At 42.1% G+C, this 25,604-nt stretch overlaps 1 protein-coding gene across 5 annotated transcripts in view; it reads right to left on the reverse strand.

The window, feature by feature from the left end:
• The window catches only part of dnajc6 (DnaJ (Hsp40) homolog, subfamily C, member 6), a 47,216-nt gene that overhangs the window by 9,002 nt on the left and 12,610 nt on the right, over nt 1-25,604 (reverse strand). For 2 of the 5 annotated variants that reach the window (XM_086046213.1, XM_086046209.1), the window contains 11 exons: nt 23,453-23,588; nt 14,750-14,799; nt 12,442-12,590; nt 11,293-11,415; nt 9,819-9,952; nt 8,002-8,196; nt 7,658-7,775; nt 7,345-7,424; nt 6,052-6,245; nt 2,800-3,178; nt 1,802-1,953 (listed from right to left, as the gene is read on the reverse strand). In XM_086046213.1, the coding sequence (XP_085902339.1) occupies nt 1,802-1,953; nt 2,800-3,178; nt 6,052-6,245; nt 7,345-7,424; nt 7,658-7,775; nt 8,002-8,196; nt 9,819-9,952; nt 11,293-11,415; nt 12,442-12,590; nt 14,750-14,799; nt 23,453-23,588 (1,710 nt within the window). The remainder of the gene's footprint in view (nt 1-1,801; nt 1,954-2,799; nt 3,179-6,051; nt 6,246-7,344; nt 7,425-7,657; nt 7,776-8,001; nt 8,197-9,818; nt 9,953-11,292; nt 11,416-12,441; nt 12,591-14,749; nt 14,800-23,452; nt 23,589-25,604) is intronic. The other 3 variants (XM_086046210.1, XM_086046212.1, XM_086046211.1) reach the window with 3 other exon arrangements.

The raw sequence follows: 25,604 nt of genomic DNA on the forward strand, positions 1-25,604 counted from the left end.
AAAACAAAAACACAATGGATAGGTTATCAGGTGTAAAAAGTAGGTAGAAAGTGCCAAATAATTATCCAGAGTCTGAAACAAGTTTGTGGGAGGTAGCACAGAGATTCTGTGAAAGAGTGGTTAGCATGCATGCCTGCCTCACAGTCAAGAGATATGGGTTAAAATCTTAGTTGGAACACCATCTGTGTTTGCAAGATCTCCCCGTGCTTGTGTGTGTTTTTTTTTAGAGCCTTTCACCCTCTCGTATCCCCAAAATATGGCTCTGCGAGTAATTGAAGTCTCAAGGGCTCTATTTGCATAAACAGCCCATGCGGAAATACTGCCCCCTTATGATTTTCGTGCAAGCGCAAGGCTCGCTGCGCATGTTTTCCTCTTTGGCAGACTAGTCTGTGACAAGCTGGGCATCCCAGTTGAGCGAGGGTGTGTCCTTGAAGTAACAACTTTGGTAACAGAACATCTGTCTCAAGTTACTCCTGCTCAGACCACATACAGTATACATATGGCAACCAGTGGTCTAATTAGATTTGGTGAATTTGATCGGGGAACAGGCATACAGATTCTGAGGTCAGTGGATGTAAGATGTGAAAAGCGGAAATGAGAGAAGCCGATTTGGATGGCGGTGAATTAAGTCCAAACACCCCTACGGTGGCACAGCCCGCCTACCCACAGGCCATGCCCTTCCACAGAATTATCAACACTCAGTCTAAGCTGCCTCAAGCTTTACGGTGCCCGCTTCGCCAAATTTGCATTAGTCACGAAAATAGAGCCCCTTTGAGTGTGAATGTTTTTGTTTCTTTTAACTAAATTTACCCAGCAAATGACTGGAGGCCAATGTAGAGTGTACCCCACCACTAGCCTGAAGTTACTGGGATAAACTCCTGTTATGATGACCCTTATTAGGACAATAATCATAGAAAATGGATGTATTGGTGTTTTGTGGGAATCATAAATAATAATCTGCAGACCTGGGCCTATGTGACGGACCGGTCCGCCTATCCGCCTATGATGGACGCCCATTTTGTGGGCAATAAACGATAGACGAGAAACTTAAAAAAATGCTCTGACTAAGCATTTTTTTTCCATCTATGTAATCGTCTATTTTCGTCCCCCCGCCCTACCGCACGAATAGAAGCCTCATCGCGGCTGGACTAAATACATCTCCTTTAAATGCGGCGAGGCTTACAAGGCCCTGAAAGATACATAAAGTTCCCAAAAGGTCCTGGAAGGTGCTAAAGGAGACGCATTTAGTCCGGCGCGGTAAGGTTTTCATGTATCACGCAATGGCGTGGGGTGGCGGTTTCTAGTTGTAATTTGTCAAAGTCGGTAGTCAGAAAAGTGAACAGAAGCCCGTTTAAAATGATAGTCGGACCGGCCTACAGGCGATTATTATTTGGTCCGGCCAGACAAAATGGCGGATAAACGGACGGCAGAAGGGTAACCCGGCTCTAGGCAGAAAGCGATAAAGGACCGCAATGTTTTTGTAAAATGCCCAGCCCTAATAATCTGGTATTATCAGGGGTAAATTCTTTTTCTTCAATTACGTTACCATATATTAATTTTAAAAAGGCAGTGAATGTATGCAGCAGGTTTTTTTTATATTGTTGTATTTTACCAGTGAATGCTCAAAGACAATGACCTGCATGCAATTTAATTAATTAAAACAGCGCAGTGGATTTACAGTGCAATATTTCATCATACTAATCTATACATACAGAGGAGTGTCACAGACAACAGATTAGTGCTGATCTCGTCCAAAATGTTGTGTGTCATTGTGCAAGGGAGCAGCAGAGACATGCCTCACCAAAGCTTGGGGGCTGCAGGGTGGGGGATGGAGAGCGAGCAGCATGCAAGAAGGAATGTGGCTGCCACATGTTACCTGGTCCGAGGAACGAACCCATCATCTCTTGAGGCTTCGGCATCGGACCGGCTCCGAAGGGGTCGAACACTGGGGATCCCATAAAAATTTCAAGAAAACTACGATTGATAACTGTTCAAGACATTTCACGTCATATTTTCCATTTGGTTTTACAATCCAATTAAATATCTCCAAAAATGTAGCACATTGTATTTAAGCCTTCTACAACACACAGCTGTTTGTGTAACATTTTGTCCATTGACCTCCTTTCACGTTGAAAAACACCTATCTGTATGTCCAATTTTGCATTTAAAAAAAAAAAATTCACGTTAATGCAATGTATGTAACGTGGAAGCATCAGTCACGGAAAAATAAGAAAAATGAAAAAAATGGACTTGAGTGATTTTCACAGGACAGGGACAATATGCACTTTGTTTTCACCAAATACAATGAATATAATTGACACAAAATCTATAGACTTATAATACATAGACTTTTCACTATGTCTATCTTCGTGTTTGTAAACTATAGACACCTGGGCACTTTCCCGTTTCACCAAGAGAGTGGTTAAGTCTTACCTAACTGAAACAATGACAAAAAAAGTGTTGTGTTTGATGTTGTGGTGCCAGATTCACCCCAAAAGATTAGGGTTTTCCCATATTTCTTTAAAAAATATATAAATAAATATATAAATAAAAATGAATTATGCGGATGACGTAAATAGGTTTATAGAGTCAACTGCAAAACCAGCTTGGATGGTCCACTTGATGTGGAGTTTGTGTCAGCAGTTAACACTATTGACAGCAGAGGGCACTGTTGTCACTGGTCAATTGAGGTGCATCTTGCAATGTAAAAGCTTAATTAGACATTTTAATGAGGTCTGTGAAACTACCTAGACCTAAATTCATTTTTGCTTGAGTACTGTGTACTTGCAGTCACCCTCACCTGGTGGGCCAGGGGAAGCACATGGCGAGGCAGAGATCGGTACTGTTTTATGTGGAGTGGAGTGGTTGGATGATGGCCCGCTGGTGGGCTGGGGTGGAGCCCCAAACAAGTCCCCCAAGAGGTCAGTAGTTGGAGCTGCAGAAGATGATGGTTGTGTCACGGGAGGTGGTTGCTTGATCTCTTCGCCATCCAAGCCCAGAAGATCTACTTCTCCAGATGGATTGGGGTCCACGGGCGTTGGAGAGGGCTGATCCCCTTTATGAGGGGCTGTGCTGGTGCTGCTTCGCTGGCTGGAGAGAGAGATCATCTCGTCGTCAGAGGGCTCACTCTCCTCACCGTGGCCTCGACCGTCAGGGCCTCCGAGTGGCCTGCTTGGCTCTTTAGGACCATTTCAAGAATAGAGGGAAGAATACAGAGAAAGAGAAAATGTTATCAATCATGTAAATGGAAAAACAATAGGGTGAAAAATGGATTCTATGGGGCTGGGGTGCCCAAGTCCAGTCCCCGAGAGCCCCTACCCAGCCTCTTTTCGATGTCTCCCTCTTCAAATGATCAGAATGTCTGCTGATCATTTGAATCAGGTGTGTGGAGAGAGGAACACATCAAAATCAGACTGGATAGGGGCTGTCGGGGACCGGACTTGGGCACCCCTGCTATAGGGGTTAATATTTGGAGGGAAATTAGGCACAGTAATACATTAGGTAAAGAGAAAATTGGGTCAGGAAGAAAATAATGGGTAATGGGCAACTAAATGCGTTTGGTCGGTCTACAAGCATCATCTAATGCACATGGGTCAAAGTCAAGGCCCGCGGGCCACATCCGTCCCGTGAGAAGGTTTTCTACGGCCCCTGGGATGATATTGCTTTATTATTAGATCCGGCCCGCACCCCGCAGCAAGCCGATGTGGGTAGCAGATGTGATCACGTATCACGCTTTAAAATATATTGAAGCGACTTCAAAGAACACGCCGTCAGACGTAGTTTAATTATTCCGTTTTTATTAGTCCAACCGGCTACTGTGGGCCGCAGCCAATACAGTACGACAACCGTTCAATCCACCTCTTCTCTTCGTCCTCCGCTACTCTCGCTCGCATGCCCTCCCATCAAGCGAGCCGCACGATGCATTCAATAACCTCGGAAACAACATAACTTGGCAAGACACAAATTCGACCACAACACAGATAACCCAATTCGTTACACTATTTCTGTAACGCATTTCTTTGCATATATGTTTGCAGCCCCCTGGCTGTTGTTATAACAAACATTACCGCTACTTTTGCGAGGATCGTCCTTCGGTCGTCTACCTGCCGATTCAAGACTTCACGTCACTTTTCGTGGCTTTCAGAATCAGATTGTGGTGAAGTTATTCGGAGTACAACACGCTTTATTAAGAAATACTTCATGTTAGAAAGCTCACGTTGTTTTACTATTAGTAATTGTTGGCATTTGATAAATTCATTGAGTTTCGATGTAGTCCTGAGATGTCCCACACTGTGAGCAGGCATTGAACGCTCCTCGAGCGTCAAGTGTCGATAAGAGACGTGGTTTATTTTCTTTCTCATCCTTCGACACAGCTAGCTAGTAGTTTCTTCGTGCCAGCAAACTCAGTAGTTGCAGATTTCCCATGTTCACCACGTTTGCTGTTGTGTGTAAATGTTAAAAGGTTAATGAGTTTAATCATTTAGGTTCGTGTCAGGTAACTGCTGTACATATAGCCTAGATATGTTCTCGTGAGTGATGTCACGTTGATGAACACTAGTTAGTTATTTCGGCTTCTTCAGCGGCTTCTTCTCGGGTCATAAGCGGAAGTGACGTACGAGCTGCCTCGCAAAAGTAGCTTTATTTTATACTTTATTTTATTTTTTATTTAGTAACTCCGAACATAAAAACACAACAACCAGGGGGGTGACAAACATAGAGGCAAAGAAATATATTACAGAAATATAAAGCGTGACATCAGCGGACATTTAAAAAAAATTCAATCAGTCCGGCCCTCGGCTTGTCGCATTTTTTTTAATTTGGCCCTCCGTCCATTTGACTGTGACACCCTTGATCTAATGCAACACTCACAATTTACAACAATGAAAAATTCTGGCTGGTGAAGATTGTAAACTTTAAGTAAAATTCTAATTTAGCTAGTTGCATTCATAATTTGAATATGACTATGGCAGAGCAAATGCATCCTGAGAACAACTGCTTCAACTAAATACGATAAAGTCCTACATTTAGAATGGTTATTTGTATCAGGGGCATTTTAAGCATTTTTTTCTGCCACAAATATGTCTCACTGGAGGACAATAATGAGGCTCCATTCAATGCAATCAATGTGTATTTTATACCACATGATCCAGTTATGTACATGTGTTTGCAGTAAGTCAATCAATAATTTACATCATAATAATGATAATAATAACATATAAATATATTATGTATGATCAAATTGAATGGTCCCTTGTTCTGTTCAACTGACGTTTTGTACAATTGAATGTCAACACTCGACTCTATTGTCTTACCCTCCAAATCCAAGCCTTCCATCTCATCTTGTTGGAGCAGAAATAAAAGTTACTTAGTGAGTTTTGCTAAAGTTAGTTAAACAGCACTATTCTACGTGAATTCTGTGACATCACATAAGTACAGGGTACACTTAAATATATCAACAAATCTTATTCAATGACTGAGTATTTTCGTAAAGATTACACAATACACACTATTTTTGTACATGAGTGTACATTTGAATTACAGATAGAGAATTATAACAGTTGTTACATGTTTGAACATCTGCTGTATTTAAAGTGGGATAACTTTTATCAACAAAATACAACTTGGCAAAAGGCAAACTCACTTTACCCATTTTAGGGCATGTATGATAAAATCATTGGACATGTTTTTAAACCACATTATTAACTAATACAGGTTGAAAAGGATTGGCAAACTATTGAATTCTGTTTTTATTTATTACACACATATATGTCCCAACTTCAATGAATTAGGGTTTGTAATTTTTATGCGGTAACACTATTTTAATAATATTAATCATTATCATTGCACAAATAATAAATGTAGCTGTATAATTTTTAATTTTCATTGAATGTAATTTCAAAATACAATTATTTCATTACTATTGTGGACTTTTTCCCCATGATTGTCTGGGACACCTGGTTCTACCGTCATATGTTGTAAAATGAATTGTTTCATGATTTCTTTATGGGCGACAGTTGTGTAGCACTACATTGCAATCAGAAGGGCAAGTACCAGCAATGGCGAGAGCATCCTGATGTTCCTGATGGCAGGTGAAAAGGACATTGGGACTCAGATCTTTAGATGGGAACTGCTCCCAAGGCGGCGTTAGGTCTTTCTGCTTGTCTAAGCTCTCCACCTCCATGTCCAATATCACATGAAACAGCTGGGGATACTTGTCTGGAGAGTCACACGCGTCCAGCTCTGGTCTGAAAGGAGAAATGAGGAATTGTGGATTATGCTAAACCAAATATTTTTGTATCTTAAGCATTTAAAAACAGTTTCATTCACCAGTTTCAGCCTTCACTGTATTTTCAATGTCTTGCGGAGATAGTTAGCATTAGCACACATATGTTGTAATACTCATGCAATAAAAACATCCATGTTACAGACCACCAGAACAGGTGATCTGGGGTCACGAGCTAAACTCTCCATCCATCCACTATCCGAACTGCTTATCCTCGTGGGCGTGCTGGAGTCTATCCCAGCCGTCTTCGGGCGCTAGGCGGGGTACAGTCTGAACTGGTCGCCAGCCAATGACAGGGCACACATAGACAAACAACATTTCACACTCACAAACACGCCTCTGGACAATTTAGAGTGTTCAGTTAACCGACCATTCATGTTTTTTGGAATGTGGGAGGAAACCTGAGTACCTGGAGAAAACCCACGCAGGCATGGCGAGAACATGCAAAATCCACACAGCAAAGCTGGAGCCTGGATTGACCTCTGTGCTATCCAGTTGGCCACAGCTTAACTATTCTGAAGCTAATTTAATTCCATTAAAGCGGAAGTCAAAACCCAAACATATTTTTTTCAAGAATATGTTCCCAACAGGTCCACTAGTTGAAACACGGAATTCTGATGAATTTTTTGCGTTTGTGGAATATAAGTTAAGCAGCAAAATGCACTCGTTTTTAGCCATCTCCGGGGCGGCCATTTTATCTTCTGTCGACTGAAAATGACATCACAACTGCTCACAACGGCCAATCTTGGCTGACCTGTTTTCTGAATCTGAGCCGTGATTGATCGTTGTGAGCAGCTGTGATGTCATTTTCAGTCGACAGAAGACAAAATGGCCGCCCCGGAGATGGCTAAAACGAGTGCATTAACACTTCTTCCACAAGTGCAATATTTATCAGAATGCCCTCCTTCAACTGGTGTGCTTACATAGAACATATTCTTGAAAAAAAAATGTTTGCGTTGACTTCCGCTTTAAGTAGATATGCGGTTTGGATAATGGATGGAAGTGACTTAATTGAGTAATCATTCATTGACTTTGTGGGTTTAATGAAAAACAAGACTCACTTGTTAAATTTTAACATCGTGGTTCCAGGAGCAATGAAGCCAGTGTGAAACTGGATCTGGAAAATTTGTGTGTTCGACACCTTAGGGTGAAGAAAAAGATTAAGGTTTAAAGACAATTTTTCTTTTTTCTAGCTCATTTGACATTGATCTAAAGCTACCATTTTTGAAACCACTGTGATAAAATATGTGTTGAATACCGTAAAAATACAACTTTACAAACCATAAAAATAATCATTTGAGTGTTATCCCCAATTTTCACTTGCCTCTTTATTTTAGTAGATAGACAGTGGACAAAAAAAGAAGTTACGTGCACCTTGGCTTGCAGACGCCCCCCGATGGTGGACCTCATGTGATAGACAGAAACGACGACATCTCCTTGCACGCTGACACCTAGAGGAAAAACCACTTTCCCCTCTTGAACTCGGTGCTCTCTAGACATACACGGATAAAATGAATGTATGGAACCATTTATGACTAAAGGACAATGTTTCGCATACAAAAAATAAACAGTGCTTTGATTGTTAAACATTTAGCCTGCCCTTCAACAATACAGATACTGTAAATGACCATTTTAAGACGCTATTTTAATTCGTTTGCAGAAGTTACTATATTTTGTTAAAAAGATTGAATGTTTGAAGTATCAAACTGTGGCTGTACCTCATTCTCTCATATTCCTGTGCCGTAGTGAAGATTTTGGTCTCTCCAATGAGGACGTCGCAGAAAGGCCGACAGCCGCTCCGTTGCTTGTTGAAGCAGGGAACTGGACTCATGGTGAGAGCTTTGATCATCAGAGGCTTGCTGTGGGGTAGACTGGGCTTCTCTGACACCATGCTGCATACATACCCAATGTACCTGCCAGAGGACAAGGTTCCTATGTGTCAGTCCTGTCATTGACTGGTGATCGGTCCAAGGTAAATTTATGGATATAGCTTTCCCATGTCAAAGCCCACCGTATACGACAGGCTTGCTCCTGGAATAGATAAATGTCTAAAAACATGTGGTTGAAATAATTATTACTACACGTTGGCATGTTTTCATTCACAACTATTGTCCTCTGGGAAGCAAGGAACTACAAAGTCTTCTGTATCTGGAGGCCCCAAATGATTTCTCCAATACTGCATGCCCCTGTTTGTGCATGTTTATTTAAAACCTCCCTATATTTGTATGGCATGTTCAAATAAATCTGTTAAGCGAAATCTGCTATATGTAACAAGTACCAAAATTCTTACCCCGAGTGTCTCACAGGAAGTCACGCACATAATATTTTCTCCCTGAGAGACCTCAGGAATAAGGTGGACACTGTACAGTACTGTACTGCTATCACCACATGAGGAGAATTGAACCCTTTAAGGTGCACTCATTCAATTGACAAATCAAAATTTGAACACCGGAAAGTTATTCTAGTACATCTAAGACTAAAGCATAGTAATATAAGAGCTTGTAGAATTTTTAAAACGATAATTGTATTCAGTGATAATGTTTATAACATTGGATAAATGTTTTTAACATTATCGTTTTTCATTGCTTTTCATTGTATTTCATTTCAGCTCTTGGTGATTATTATTGTTACCCTGATGATTTGCTTGGAGATACCACATGTTTCTACTGCTTTGGGCATGTGGTGTCCATGACAACATAAGTTTATGTTACGAAACATGGGTACTCGCCCCAGGGTCAGCAATGTGGTGCCCACGGTAACAGGTAGCCCCCAAGGATGAAATGAGTAGCCCGCAGGCCTGTTCTAAAAAAATAGCTCACTTGTGATGGGACATTTGGGTGATCATTTGGAAAGTATGAACACTAGCAGACATTTATAGAAACAAGGTGTTGAATATTAAGTATATTTGAAGTCAATCAACCAATAAAGTAGGTAGATCATTTGGACTTGGTCATTTTAGTGGTAGCTTGTATGCTGAAAAAGTGTGGGCCCCCCTGTGTTAGACGCTATGTATTTATTGTTGTTTTAAAGGTCTAGGTCACAGAATATTCCACTATCCTGGTGTGGTGATGACTCTATTTTGATGAATAAATTCCCAATGGCCTCATTGATAGTTTTTCTGTCAACAGAGGACTCCTTCAACAAGTTGAAGGACGTGCACTGACTTAAAAGAATCACACAGAAAGCAGAAGTTCTCCTTCTCTGATGAACCTCCTATGAAGAATGCACAATTAACAGATTACATTGTTGATTTTCATATACTTTTAAAATATTTGAAAGATTTGATTGTTCTGGTTACAAAGTCGTTGTTGGTCAATGACTGAATTTGCACTTAAATATTTTATATAAAAAAGAAACATTCAAAGTCACTCACCAGTTACTCAGTACTTGACTAGTTTTTTCACGAAATACTTCCTCTTACTCAAGTAATTATTTTGAGGACTACTTTTACTTTTTGACTCCCATTATTCTAAAGTAACATAACTTTTTAGCTACTCTAGCCACCTCTGATGTCACGTAACAAGATGATGCTAACCTGCGGTGTGAAGGCCAGAGGCCCGAGCCTGGTCTCTTGGCGCTGAGGAGTTGCATGGCGGGAACTGGATTGTTGAAGAGGTGGCAGAAGCAAAACATGGCACAAACCAGGACACCTGAAGGTGCACGACCATCCTAAAAAGCACATAGAAAGGACTCATGACACCCAGCAAAGTTCTATTTCTCTCTAAAAATGAAACAGCGTGACTGAATGAAATGAGCATGAAATGTAAAAAACATTTGATGTATAAAAATAAAGCACATTTCAAATTGTGCGGAAACAATCATGTGCACTATTACTGTGAACTCATTCCACCGAGTTCATTTCGCGTTAATGAGAGTCAACATTTTCTCATTTGGAGCGGCTAATTACAAGATGGTGGCAAGAACCAACAGCATTAAGTGTCTGTGTACAGAAGAAAAACATTATTTGGAATTGGACTTCAAATTTACTATCAAAGTATTACACAGGACAGTAACATGCAGTAATTATGAGCGAAAACTGCGTGTCCCACCAGTCCATTTAAGGTCTATAAGAAACACGCTATACATGCTTGTCATGGAACCTTTCAAAGCCAAACTAATCTTAAGGCATGTCTATTAAAACAGCTGAGGAATGCGTTCATTAGAGTAAAGGATGTTTTCGGTCTTCCCTTGACCATGGTATAAGGTTGTGCTCCTCTCCATTGCTCAAGTGTTTATTTTCACTGTCTCTGTGACACGGAGAGGCACGAGCGGTGGATAGCGAGCACAGAGGAGCGGAGGCAGGTTTTCTTCAGGTGGTCAGTTTTCTTTTTCCTCTTTATTTTCCAAACAATACAAAAAGTGCATTGGAGGATTAAAATGGCGCATGGCTTCTCCAGCAGTCGCTTTTACACTGATGTTATCCGGCGCCATAAATATGTTAAAGTCAATTGGGTAAAACCATTACAACTCCACAGGTGTAAATGTTTAGCTCGTTGACTAAGTTAAAACCTTTCAACACTAAACCATAATCCTAAAACTAAAAAAATACTCATAAACTAAAGCCTGTATCCCAAACCAAAACCATCTGAACAATAAACCAAATACTAAAATTGAATTAAAGTCTCAGTGACCACCCCCCACATGTTCCTCCACATGGATCAGTCCAGTGCCTGGTCCCCCGGGGAATCTTCTGGCCAGACACTGCCACAGGTGTGCTCGAGTCGTTACAGTCTCACATCACCTTACTTTTTTTTTTTTACAAAAACCTTTTAAGTGCCCAAATAGTTTCTCCCTGTCTCAAATATTTGAGAGAAAAAAAAGTCTTCTCAAAACAAATCTTGCATTTTAGGGATTACCGGGCTACCCGCATGCTAGCTGACATGGGGGATTCAAGGCGTCAACATTCAACATTGCAAGTCACTGGCATAAAAGAGAGGGTTATTGGTAAAAGCCTCTTGTTACTCGAAGTACTCGAAGCGACCTAATGATACGATGAGGCGTTATCTTACCGAGCAGGTGATGACGCACACATTCTTGGGATTCTGTTTTAGCCAGTTGTGCATGTTCTTACAAACAGCAAAGAGGTTGTGGAGGCTGGGAGCCTGGCGAGCGGGCCAATTACACTCGGAAACCTGGAGAAGGATTGGGAAGAGAGAAGGACAGAGATGGCAGAACAAACAGCACAAGGTTGAGGTGAGAGCAAAAGGATGAGATCGATGGCGGCAAGGAAGGAATAGTAGTGATGAAACAAAACACACGGCAAGAGGAAAGAGGAGAAGTGGAAGTTAGAACACGGCAGCGGGAGAGCAACGCAACACACAAAAGCTGCCATGATGAGTCATCTTTGAAGGCACGCTGACTTCCACAGGCAGTTATCTAGGCCATGTTAACTCCACAATTGCCTTGCAGATATAGGTGCTTGAGGCAGGTTGGTTTATTTGCAATTTTTTTTTGGCATTTTAATCCACCGGCTCACAATGTGGACAGTCAAAATAAAAGAAACATGGAGTACTGTGTAAAGAAGTAGGCCAAAGATTGGTTCTTTTATCGATTCTATGATGACCAATTACATCCGTCCATCTGTTTTTTTCAGACTGATTGTCATTGACTGGGTGAGAGTGAGTGGCAGCGTACACCCTGCACTGCCAGGGACAAGCAACTACTTACATGCACATTCCTATATAGTATTGCATTGTAAATTACATTTATTTAGATTTGCATTGACGTTACAAAAAAAAGCACAATTTGAATAAGGAAACAAAGTAATACTTTATGGCAAATACTTTTTCCAATGAGGCCATTTCTTGAAAGTTTGTACATTTCGCAAATAAATGTAATTTAGAATTAATTAAAGCCGGACATTTTCTTGAATTTATAAAACTCACCCAGGCGCCCGAAAGGGTGTAAAAAATGGACATGTCTGGGCAAAAGAGGGCGTTGGGTCACCCTAATATATACAGTTTAAATATACATATGTGTGTGTGTGTGGGGGTGTGTGTGTGTGTGTACCATTTGCCAAATTTATTTAATCAATGATGGCCTGATTTGGGGGAAACAAGCTGAGAGGTTATCCGTACATAAATTTGCAAAATTTTCATTTGGGGACCAAAACAAAATGGTTGTTACATGTATTGGGGTGGATGAGGTCATTATGTTACCCTGTTGGAGAATTTTGCTCCGCGGTAGTTGCGCTGTGACAGGTTGAAGACAGTATAGTGGTCAGCGTGGCGACTGTCCAGGAAGGATCGGATGTCCTCCACATGGTTCTGGTAGCCAATCTGGACAGCCTCTGCTGGGTAGGTCATCACTGAAAAATGACAGCATCCATAATTGACAACTCGGCTCTTTATTGACTACTTCATTTCTCAAGCACTTAAAAAAACAATGGCATCTGCAACAAAGAGCGTACAAAATAAAGACTGAACATAAAACACAACACATTTATAGCAATAATAATAGTAATCATAATAATAATCATAATAATAATAACAACAGGACGTAGACATTTGAGAGTTTATTACCCAAACTCAGCATTTCTGCTAATACTGCAAAATGACATTTTGAAGTCAACCCAAACATATTTTTTTCAAGAATATGTTCGATGCAAGCCCACGAGTTGAAACAGGGCAATCTGATAATTATTGCCTTTGTGGAATATGAGTTAAGCAGCAAAATGCACTTGTTTTTAGCCATCTCTGGGGGCGGCCATTTTGTCTTCTGTGGACTGAAAATGACGTCACAACTGCTCACAATGACCAATCACGGCTCAGATTCAGAAAACAGGTCAGCCGTGATTGGTCATTGTCAGCAGTTGTGATGTCGTTTTCAGTGCACAAACGCAATATTAATCAGAATGCCGTGTTTCAATTAGTGGGCCTGCTGGGCACATATTCTTGAAAATACTATGTTTGGGTTGACTTCCCCTTTAAGTCAGAAGGAGGTTGAAACATAAGCATTTTTCACAAAAGCCCTAAAGTGCGGAAATGTCCAGCTGACTACGTCCTCTGAAGGGTACTCTCCAGTGCCGCACTGCTGTGCTTGCTATGCTAAAAGGCCAGTTATACTGTCTACAGTATATGGGTGCCTGCACTATTAACACATTGCAAATCTGCTGTTGTTAATTCAACACCATAAAGTGTTAATTTTAACACCGGGAAGGTGTCTATATGCATCCACACTAACCGGTGTTAAAGTAATGACTTTCTCAAACTCCACGACTTTTTGGTCGTTCACGACGGCCGCTCTGTCAGACTACAAGATAATTATCGTCCCGTGTCTTGGAGCGGGCAAGGTGTCATACTACAAGTCCGTCACCGACCAGACCCCGTCCAATCGTCGCGTGCTTCCGTCAAGATTCAGTCCATCGCCAAAGGTCCGTCGGAGAGTCGGGACGTATAGCTGTCAAAGTCATGTGGACGGAGGCGTTGTGTGCATGTGTGTTTGTTCTCTGCTCAGAAAAGGAAAAAAAAAGAAAATATCAGAGCAGCTGAAGTACTGTCCGAGTGTCTGTTCCTTCTTTTGCCGTTTTGTTTGTTTTTTGTGTATGCCACACAAAGCCAACATTTTTTTGGGCAAATCAATCCTCAATTGGTTAAGACTTGTCTTCCAGATTGGTGTGACAAGTGTGACAATTCCACAGACAAAGAAAACGTGGACATGAACTTTTCACACCAACACTTCAATGCAATCCAATTCCTTCAAGCACACGTGACTGAGAAAACTCGAGTGAAAACCAAGTTATGAGGCAAAACATGTTCATCAAGTACCATCATGTGAAATTTTTGCCAGCCTTAAGGAAGTTTGTTTTATTCTTGTCGCAAGGACATTTTGTCAAAATGTCCTTGACCTCGACAAGAAAATCCATTAAAACTGTTGGTGAACATCTGGAGAATGCTTGGTGAACGTTTGTGACCTTGAACAAACTCTGACGAGAACTCAACATGCGCTACTTTCGCCAACACTGGCAAACGTTCACCTCTCAGTGGGACACGGGTTTTACGGCAAATTGTCCGATGTGCGGCGGTGGGTGGCCAACTGTCGTTTTTTGTGATGGTTGGGTCCTAGTTGGATTCGGAAGCCTCACGCAGTGTGTCGCGGACTCGCCGCCCTTACAGATTTGGAATCCGGTTGCATGACTTTAAATTTGGTTTTGGGGAAAATGGAAATGACAGAACATAGTATTTATCTTGAAGGTAGAGATGAGAGAAGACCATGACAAAACTAAAAATGTGCGCTAGGAAATACATTGTAAAATAAATAGGATCGGAGATATTTAATATTTTGAAAATGCTTTTCATGAAAATATCGACGGTAACACAATTATTATTAAAGTCTTGTAAAAGTAAAATCCATCCAGTCTATACCCATTCAAGAAATGGGCAAGGTATGAATCATTTGGTGCTTAATGGTACCTGCGGGAGATGACTCAGGTGATATGCAGGCATACTTGTGACTTTGTGTGCTTACCTATGATTCGTGACGTGATGTAGGCTATGTCTAGCTCCCCTTTAGTATACCTGCAACAAAGAACAATCCCTTTTAAGGACAGCTTCGAACATTTTCACAGAGAAGGTAAAAGTAAAACAAAATCGGAAAAAAATTCACACCTTTTCTACATAAAATAACAGTGCTAGATTGCATGAGAGGGTGCAAAATGTATGACTTTCACATGTAAAGTTGTGTTTCCAAACCAAATATTGCTGATATAGAATATCCTGATAAAGATTCTATCTTAATGTGTGAATGTGAATACAACAAAAAAAGAGATCACTGGAGCAGGTTTAGAAGGAACAGTCCCTATAAAAGAGTTTCATTTTTCATCAATCCAGGATCGTTCTCTACTGGAAATAGAAATTGCAATCCCCACACGCGCGTATCACAAAAAGTAATACAAGTATTCATGTACAGAACATAAACTCATGAAAATCAGGCATTGTTTTCTTTTTGTGGTCCATCAGAATAAAAACCAATGGAACTCAATGAGACCTGTTGAAATGTCGACAGGCGTTTTGGCCCACTCCTCGTAAGCAAACTGCCACGGCTGCTTCAGGTTTGATGGGTGCCTTCTGAAGGTTGCATATTTCAGCTTCTTCCACAGATGTTCAAGAGGATCAAGACCAGCGGTCAGAATAGGCCAGCACATTTCACTTTTAAATGTCTTGATAGGCTCGAGATTTCCTTGTACCCAGTACAGATTCAAGACACACAGGACAGAATTCAGCAAATCCGTACCTGGAACATTACTAAGATTTCTCCATGTTTCCCAGTTGGAACAGAGTTATTTATTTTGTATGCTTGATTTTAGCACATTAAGCTGATGTGATTTGCCCCTAAATTTAATTTTGCCCAGAAGCTTACTGAAAACTGTATTCTGTATGACATTCATTCTTACTGTATTTCTTCCTTCCTGCCTTCCTTCAGTGCTCTCTTGCTTGCATCTTTAACTCATTTTCCTCACATAGCCTACCCAGTGACACCTGCAACAGTTATAGCTCATCAAGTGAGCTCCGCAGAATATCAAATAGAGAAAAAGAGAATCACTTCCTTATTGTCATGAACACATGCATACTCAAAGAATACAATCATCCAACCATCCATCCATCAATCCATCCATTTTCCGAACCACTTATCCTCACAAAGTAGGTGTCAAATTTGAAGGAACAAAACTCAGATGGATGCAACATTTTAAAATTGACTATCTCTCTTTTAACTATAGTATATTTAAGACTTAATATGGAAAATTGTTGTGAAAGAAACAGATCTTGCCATAAAAACAGTTACCTGTTACTAGGGATGTAACGATTCACTCAAGCCCCGATTTGATTCGATTTTTGATTTTCAGTTCCCGATTTTTGATTCGATCCGATTTTTAAAAAATTGCTAACATGCTTGACTCTGTGCACTAGTGTGGTTCTGCAGCCATCCACAAACGCAATACGCAATGATGTTTGGCGCAAGCGCATAATTTCATCTACAGTACACATTCAAAATGTACTATGCATCTGGAATGAAAAAACTTTTCAAGACATCATTTTCTAGATTAATTAAAAAAATATATTTTTCTATTAATCAATGGAGTAATAGAAAAAACCCCGGAGCAAATCGATTTTAAATCGATTTTCGATTAATCGTTACATCCCTACCTCTTACACTTATCGGAGTGTTGGCAGTCTATATATGATTGTGGTGTTAGCAGCATCATTCCATTTATTTTTTGGGCTTAGAATTTTGTTCCATCCTTTGGTTCCCTTGAATGCATCAAATACAAGTTTGGTCTTCCATTTATCTGCAGTTAATTACATCTGTCATCTACGTATCCAAAACAGCTAACCAAAAGCCTCATCAATTTACTCAAGCGAATTTCTAGAAACATTTCTCAAGCCAGTAGGTGTCAACGTATGTGATCATTCCAAAGTATGCTCGTCTATGACGAGGATTGGCAGTCGAAAATGGATGGCTGAAAGAATCTTTCCGTCTACTTGTCGCTTTGAGCTTTCTGATGTTTGCTATGGCAGTGAACCTTCCTCATTGTTCATACCGCCCACTCACATACAGTGTAGGCATTAAACATGCATCGCACGCAGGCACAATGAAATGCAGCCTTCTGCATAACAGCAGTGCACTGGCCATTTAACACAATGAACTAGCATGAATAATTTAGTCAGGGAGAGGAGCAAGAGAGACAGACAGCAAATTGACGAGCTGAGTTGAAAAGAAGAAACAACAGGACAAGAGAGTGCAGGTCTGAAGGGGGAGACACAAGGCAGGCATATTCATGATCAGACCTGCTGAGTCAACAGTGACAGGAAATGTACGTGCGGTTTTCCAAAAACAGAGCCCCCTTTGTGGTGCCAGTGCACAAACAGTGCACACACTCACAAACAGAGAGTGGACCACACGGTGCCAGACTCCGGTGCTTCTCAACTGCTCTGCTCTGGTTCACATCTCTAACCAGTGGCATCTTTATTTAAAGATTCTATCAAAGAAGGGCAAAGAAATAATTATATTATTTCAGTTAGTCACTTGAATAAATGCAAAGCACTGCAAATGAATGGGAATGGAAGTTGCTTAAAATGGCAAAACAGGCATGCTAAAACATACAGTCCCCTCCAACAGTATTGGAACCGTAAGGCAAATTCCTTTGTTTTTGTTGTATACTGAAGACACTTGGGTATGAGATCAAAAGATGAAAATAGAGACAAAAGTTACAAAGTCCAGTTTTTATTTCATGGTATTTACATCTAGGTGTCTTAACAAATCCAGACCTAGCTCTTTTTGTTTAAAGCCACTCACTTTTCAAATGAGCAAATGTGTTTTGACTGGTTGTTACTTGATGTATCAGTTGCTATGCAGTTGCTATGGTCCATATAGGCCTGATGTCTACAGTTTATAAGCTTGTGTTACTCAGTGACACGTTGTCAGTACGCCAAACCTTCTTTGAGTGAGATTGCAAACTCTGTTCCAGTCCAGCTCTCTGTTGTTACTTTGTATTTCCGTTGATGAATTATTTTTACCTTTCAACTTCCGTCTGCTTATGGGTCCAAATCCTGCTCCTCATGTGACAGAACGTACCGCGCAGTCGTGGACCCAGCTGACTCAGACACGATCCATCAATCCGAGGACGTCAGCACCTGCTCCTAACCATCCCTCCACCTCCAATCAGGTAGTGATTGTCTCACCGGCAGCTGCTTTGCCTTTTCGCTGGGAACCTCTCGTGTCGCTCCTCCACGTTGGGTCGCCGTCGGCGCAAGTCTCGGTCTGCTTCCTACCGCCCTCAGCCTGCCGACCACCCCAACACCCTTCGTGTAACTCTGTCTTTTCTTCCACGTTTGTATCATCTTAGCCATTTATTTGTCCTAATTTTGCACGTCCCCCTTGTAGTTTAACAGCCGATGTTTTGTTTTTAGACTCAGATTTTTCTGACTGTGAAGATGGCCACGATTTGGTTAATCTCCTCTCTGATTCAGATTTTGACATTGATTTTGGTTTTCCCAGTCCCTTCCACAGTCATTATTCAAGCCCTTGTCCATTTTTGTCCCTTTTTTCTGAGGATGATCCCTTTGTGTCCACTCCAGAGCCCTTCCCATCAGACCCTTGCCTGGGCGCCCGGTTGGCCATTTACACGGGAGCCCCGCGGGATGGCCAATGTAGGCGCCCGAATAGAGGTTCTGGTTCCTCCCGTCAGTCCGCTTTTTCCAAGTCGCGTCATTCCTAACCTGTACTCTTAATGTCCACCACTGAACCCTTCCCTTCGCACTCTTATTTGGGTGCTCGGATGGCCATTTGCACAGGACCCCTGCGCGGTGGCTAACGCAGGCGCCCGAGTAGAGGTTCTGGTTCCCTCCGTAATTCAGCCTTTTCCAAGTCACGTTATTCCGAACCTATACCCAGGCCACTTCACACCCCGCCTTTTATGGCACCTCGTTCACTGCGTACTTCTTCGCCTAGTCCCGTTCATCCAGTTTCTTCTAGTTTACCGTCCTCACTATCTGTACTCCCAGCCCCTCGTGTCTCTTGTGCTTCCTAACCTCTGTGGTGGCAGGCTGATGAGGCAGGGCCCCGTGCTGGCACCTCGGCAGCTGAAGGCCCCCATGCCAGCTCCTCGGCAGTGCCAGGCCCCCTTCCTGGCGCCTCAGCAGTCCCGGCCGGCTCTTGTACTTGTTTAATTTGTATTTCCGTTGATAAAGACTTTTTACTTTTCAACTTCCGTATCATTTCTCCTAAAGGGTCCAAGTCCCGATCCTCACGTGATAAAATGTATTACAACACGTGACAGACGTTGCTCGGGTGTTGCCTTTTAGTTTGATTGTTTAAACAATAGATAGTGCTTTTATGGGGGGTTTGGTGTTTCACCTGTGAAAACTGCGTTTGCTGTTAAGTGAAGTACAACACGACTGGCAGGATCAGCCAGGTAGCCTCAGAGCCAGCTCACGGCCTCCCCGGCGCTGTCACTGTCATTTAATAGAGAGGTTCGTCCTTTGTGGTAAAAATAGTAACATCCCACAATCCAACGCATTTGACCATAGCGGTAGGCTGCGTCGCTTTTTCATTGCAAATGACTTCCAATCGCAAGACTGGATTGCCGACTCGAAAGTAAGTACTGCCCAGTGTGACTTACATTTGATGTTACCAACTCCCCAGTTAGGGGAGTAGCCATTGGCTGTCCTGAAAGACGCGAGAAGTCGGTAAATAGCACCATAACCAATTTGCATAATTGTACTTTAGACTGTCCAGTTCAGACTGACCCATGTTGAGCTAGAGAGATAACGTTAGAGGTTTAGCTCTCACACTGAACTGTCTGGACAAGGGGAGTATCTTTAAATGCAGTTATTTATTTAGACAAAAAAAAAAATCACATTTATCCCACCGTGACTGAAAACCAAGGCGGGTGTGCGGGTGTCATTTGTAGTCTGGACACGGGTGGGTGAACAGCTCCTGCTTTGACTGCAGCCGGGAAGGCCTGCTGCGGGAGGACTGGGCCGCCTGTGAGTGGGAACGGGGAGAGGCCGACGGAAGCACCCGCTGCATGTCAAGAACAATAATAACGACAGAGCTGGACACTTGAGCCTTTTTTGCCGATCTGGCCGCGACCCTCCCCCCTTGAATTGGGTAACCTTCATAATCATTATGAACATTGTCGGCCCCCGCCCTATTCCGACCTACGCCCCCCTCCCAAAAAAATGTGTTTATTTAAAGACAATTAGCTGGCTAACTTACTATTCATACCCGCTGCGGACACGCTTCAAACGCGCCACTTACTCACGTACTTACCCATGAAGTGTATGGACCTACTTTTCCAGTCATAGTTATACGCCCTGTGATTTCCTCATTGCACCGCGACGTGAGCGGAGTGATATAATTTCAAGTGTTATCAGTGATTCAACTCATCTGTGAATGAATGCCGTTTACGCAATAAAAAGAAGCTGAGCTCCGAGACTTCTCCAAGTTGTGAAAGACACAACAACCCAGCTGCGTGTACTTACTTCCATTGCGAGCCATGGGGTTGGTTTTGTCGTATTGTATAATTATTTGGGTCCAACAGACGACAAGTCTGCAAGCAACAAGTTACCTATTTTCCACACTCCCCTCCTTCACACTTCCCTGCCTTCAAAATAAAAGCATACCAGCAAACCACTACACAGCAGTTTTGCTACGGCGTATTTCCGGAAGTAGGAAAGTGCATGATGTGCCATACTTGAGTGCTGCGCGCAGCTTGAATATACTCCCGGACACAAGTGGTTTTGAAAGAAGCCTAAAAAGAAGCCTTTCACCGAGTAGGCTGAGATGAAATTTGGCTGCCTCGCAACCACGTCAAACGCATGAGGGCCGATTAGTGGGCCTGACTAAAATCCACTTCCGGCCATGCTTAGTCCAGCCATTTAAAAAAATTTGTCACCCCCACCCCTCCGCCCCAAAAATGGGCATCCGGCCGGGTCGGAGGGTCCGACCGGTCCGGCCCAGGGACGGACTGCCCAGCTCTGAAGAACGATACCTGCTTTCACATCGGATTCTCCAATAACACCAGAAAAAGTCGATGGATTTTTCGATAGTCGCTTTTTTGAAAAAGAGTCGCTAAAGGGGTCTGAAAACTTGCTAAATATAGGAAGAAAGTCGCTAAGTTGGCGAGACTGCTTATTTCGATCTTGTCAATTATTATGTGTATATATACAAGCCTGTGCACAATAGTTTTACGATACTAGTCATCCAAAGTGAGTTTTATAGTGTTACTGCTACATAGGAAGATATGAACTTTACGTGTTCTCATCCAAAGTACATTCAAGACTATCTGTTATGATAGTTCACTTGGCAGACACTTCTACAAGTAAGAGGCAAAAAGTTCTTACTAAAAGCTGTTAATAGGCCAAACCCCTCTATTGTAAATAACTATACAATCATGTTACATCTACATGATTAACTGATTAAAGTGCAAGTCAACCCAAACATATGTTTTTCCAAGAATATGTTCTATGCAGGCCCACTAGTTGAAACAAGGCATTCTGATAAATATTGCGTTTGTAGAATAAGAGTTAATCCACCCGTTTTTAGTCATCTCTGAAGGCGGCCATTTTGTCACTTATGTCGACTGAAAATGACATCACAACTGCTTAGAGCCCAGGTAACAACCAATCACTGCTGGCCTGTTTTCTGAAGCCCCCTGAGATGGCTAAAAACGGGTGGATTTTGCTGCTTGACTCATTCACTCACTTCTCAGTCTTGTTCTCTTCCCATTTTATGGCTGCTATCCATTTACTACGATTTGGTTCTTTTGCTAGGAGTTAGAATACTCGTCCCTTCTTTTTTGCCCTCTTGCTGTGGAACCCTGGTGCACAAGAGTTGTCTACCACTGATTGTCAAAGTGTGGCGTTTGCGTTTACTCAAAGTAGCGACACACTTTCTATACTTTCTATGGTCAGACAAATTTAGAGAATGAAACTAATCACAGTACCTGCTCTCATGTAAACCATCCACCCATCCATTTCCTATACTGCTTATGCTCATTAGCAGAGCTGGGCAGTCCGTCCCTGGGCCGGACCGGTCAGACCCTCCGGCCCGGCCGGATGCCCATTTTTGGGGTCGGGGGTGACAAATTTAAAAAAATGGCTGGACTAAGCATGGCCGGAAGTGGATTTTAGTCCGGCCCACTACTCGGCCCTCATGCGTGTGACGTGCTCGCGAGGCGGCCAAAAATAATCGCAGCCTACTTGGTGAAAGGCTTCTTTTTAGGCTTCTTTCTACTCCCGCATCTGCGCGAGCGCCAACTGCTGTTATAGGGATTGTAGTATTGCACCCCTACCGCCCCCCCCCCTCCCTCGCCCCCTCTTGTAATGGTATGCCCCAGTTGCAGCTGGGAGGCGCGGGTTACGTGATGTGAAAATAAGGAAATACAAACACGCTTGAGCGCACGTTGCTGTCTCACATGTTGCGATGACAGTTTCCCACCGGAGACGGATGCACCACGCAGCTCGTTGCTGCAAAGTAAGCATAAGCAAGCTACTCACCCACGCTCCTCCTTAGCCGCCACCTTCCAGATCGTTTTTGCAATAAAATTAAATGTACCATCTAGTCATCCCTTTATGGTTGTAGCAGGCACGATATGCATTGTTGTCGCTGTCTTTTTGAAGCGACGCCCCCCGACTTGTTTCAAAACAATTTGTGTCCACGTGTTTATTCAGACGCTAGCACATCAAGGTGGCTTTCATGCACTTTTTCTGGCGTTCACTACTTCCGGAAATACGCCATAGCAAACCTGCAGTGTATAGTGGTTTGCTGGTATGCTTTTATTTTGAAGGCCGGGAAGGAGGGGAAGTGTGCAAAATAAATAAATAACTTGACTACGACTTCTGCGACTTCTTCTTCTACGACTCTTCTCTATAATTATTGGACCCAAATAATTATACAATACGACAAATCCAACCCCGGGGCTCGCAATGCAAGGAAGCACGCAGTTGGGTAAATACTACTGGCGCATTTGAAGCGTGTCCACAGCGGGTTCAAATAGTAAATTAGCCAGCTAATGATCTTTAAAAAGCCTGTGCCGTTAGCGTCTCTCCCGCAGCGACTTCAATCACGGAGGTTTTTTTGTTTTTTTTCGGGTCGGGGGGCGGAATGGGGCCGGGGCCGACAATATTTATGAATATGGCCCGAGGGTCGCGGCCGGAAAGGTACCCAAGTCAAGGGTGGAGAGTCGCGGCCGGACCGGCAAAAAATGGTCAAGTGCCCAGCTCTGCTCATTAGGGTAGCATGTGAGCTGGAATCTATCCCAACTGGATTTGGGTGAGAGGCGGGGTACATCCTGGAGTTTTCGCCAGCCAATCACAGGGCACATATAGGAAAAAAAACACTCGCATTCACACCTAAGGAAATTTTAGTGTCTTCCATGAACCTAACATGCATGTTTTAGGAATATGGAAAGAAGCAAGTACCTCGGGTAAGCAGAGCGAGAACAACAACAAACTGCACACAGGAAGGTCAGAGCCAGGATTCGAACCCCCAGGCTCAAAACTGTGAGGCGGATGCGCAAACAACTTTCCACCATGCAGCCCAGTGATTACATCACAATCTCAAAATTCAATCGACTAAGCCTGCATTAGTTAGGTATGAAAGAATAGCCTGACTATCAATTGATTTGACTGTACCGTATTAACATATTTATGATTTATGAATACTTACGTGGCAACCTGATGCATGACCTTGGTGGACGTGTCTTTTAGTGTGTCCTTGAGATTGTCTTTGAAGTTACTGAAGAACTTTCCAGCTCCGCCCTTCACCATATCCAGCAGTCCTCCCCCATAGTTGGCGTCCATATCTGGACAAAGAAAAAATTACTCATCAGAAGCAAAAAACGTTGTTGTTTTTTTCCAAAAAGACATGCAGGTATGTTGAAATGTAGAAATGAAATATAGAAATGAAGTGACAGAGTTTGTATAGTTTGCCTTCACCCCTACAGTAGATTTGAAATCAAATCAAAGTGTACACTCTCATCTATAATTTTAGAGGTTTAACACGACTTAATTTAGGATTACATTTTAAGTAAAGTACCTCAGTCTTTAGGGGGTTATAGTATTTGGATGATTAAATGCAAATTGAAAATACAAACATAATTGATTTGCATGGATGAAAATTATTTTCACCCAAGGACTAATTGACTGATTTCTGTGTTTACTTCCTGTAGCAACCTTCACTTGGCTGCTGCTATTTAGTACTGACGCCTTCAATTTTGTCTTCTGTAAGTGAAGAGTATGTTGGGCTTAGGTCAAGCCACGGACTTGGCCAATGAAGAATAATGCATTCCGTGCTTTCAAAAAAATGTTGATGATTTTATGTATCCTACATTAGATGTCTGTCATTCCTAAATAACACATATTTGAGTGAAACCTCTTCACTTAAATCAGAAAGTGAAGATTCCTAAACTGAAAGCCAAGATCTATATTCACCCCCCCCCCAAGCTGTACGTAGTATGAGATGTTTTTCTCCTTTTCCATACTTTTCTTTCCATCATTCTAATACTGATACTGTACATAGAATTTAATATCTGAAAATGTGCAAATATTGTGTGTGTTTGATTGTAAGGAACTAGCAGGCAGGTGAGCCATGCAAGGAGTGTAGTCTAGTGTGTTGAAATACTGCGAGAAGACAGACCGCGTCTAATATACAGAAAATTGATAGCCAGCAAAGGTAAGTGTGAAGAACCTGGGCGTCATCTTTGACTATGAGCTTAGTTTTATTCCTCATATTAAAATGTAACTAAGATAGGTTTTTATCACCTTAAGAATATCGCCAGAGTCCGCCCGTTTCTCTCTCAGGCTAACACGGAAGTGCTGATGCAGGCTTTTATTTCCTGTCGTTTAGATTACTGTAATGCCCTGCTCTCTGGCCTCCCCAAAAAGAGTATTTCACCATTACAACTACTGCAGAATTCAGCCGCTCGGGTGCTGACGAGAACCAGAGGGCGGGAGCACATTACACCAGTTTTAAAATCGCATTTTTTTTGTGTGAAAAGTGCTATATTAATAAATTTGATTGATTGATTGAAGATTAGAACACTTGGATCACAAACAAAAACAACATCTCACAAACTTAAAACGGAAGTCAACCCAAACATATTTTTTTCAAGAATACGTTCCCAGCAGGCCCACTAGTTGAAACATGGCATTCTGATTAATTTTGCATTTGTGGAGTATAAATTAGGCAGCAAAATGCACTTGTTTTTAGCCATCCCCGGGGGCGGCCATTTTGTCTTCTGTCGACTGAAAATGACATCACAACTGCTCATAACGACCAATCACGGCTGACCTGTTTTCTGAATCTGAGCCGTGATTGATCATTGTGAGCAGTTGTATTTCATTTTCAGTCGACAGAAGACAAAATGGCCGCCCCCAGAAACGGCTAAAAATTAGTGGATTAACTCTTATCCCACAACCGAAATATTTATCAGAATGCCTTGTTTCAACTAATGGGCTTGCATAGAACATATTCTTGAAAAAAAAAAGTTGGTGTTGACTTCCGCTTTAAAGCAGGAGACTTGAAAGAAATGAAGCTTCTTTCTTCAAATAGAAGCCTTCTAAAACTCATACATAATTGTTTTGTTACTTTTTCTCATCACAAAGTTATTCATCAGGAGATGATGATGCTTCAGTATGTGGTCTTTGTTTCTGGATACTTCACTCTACACGGCTGTATTACTATTGCAGGGTGAGACGCATGTCTACTACCGCATGCAGCCAGACCTACTCACGTTACTATGCACACGTGCACGCAATCAAGAGTATTGGTTTATTTTCTTTCTCAGGAAGCCATTACTCCACTGTACATTTCCACAGTG

The sequence above is a fragment of the Filicampus tigris genome, chromosome 12 (genome assembly GCF_054856515.1).
Source record: "Filicampus tigris isolate MCC_2025a chromosome 12, RoL_Ftig_1.0, whole genome shotgun sequence".
Taxonomy (NCBI): Eukaryota; Metazoa; Chordata; class Actinopteri; order Syngnathiformes; family Syngnathidae; genus Filicampus; species Filicampus tigris.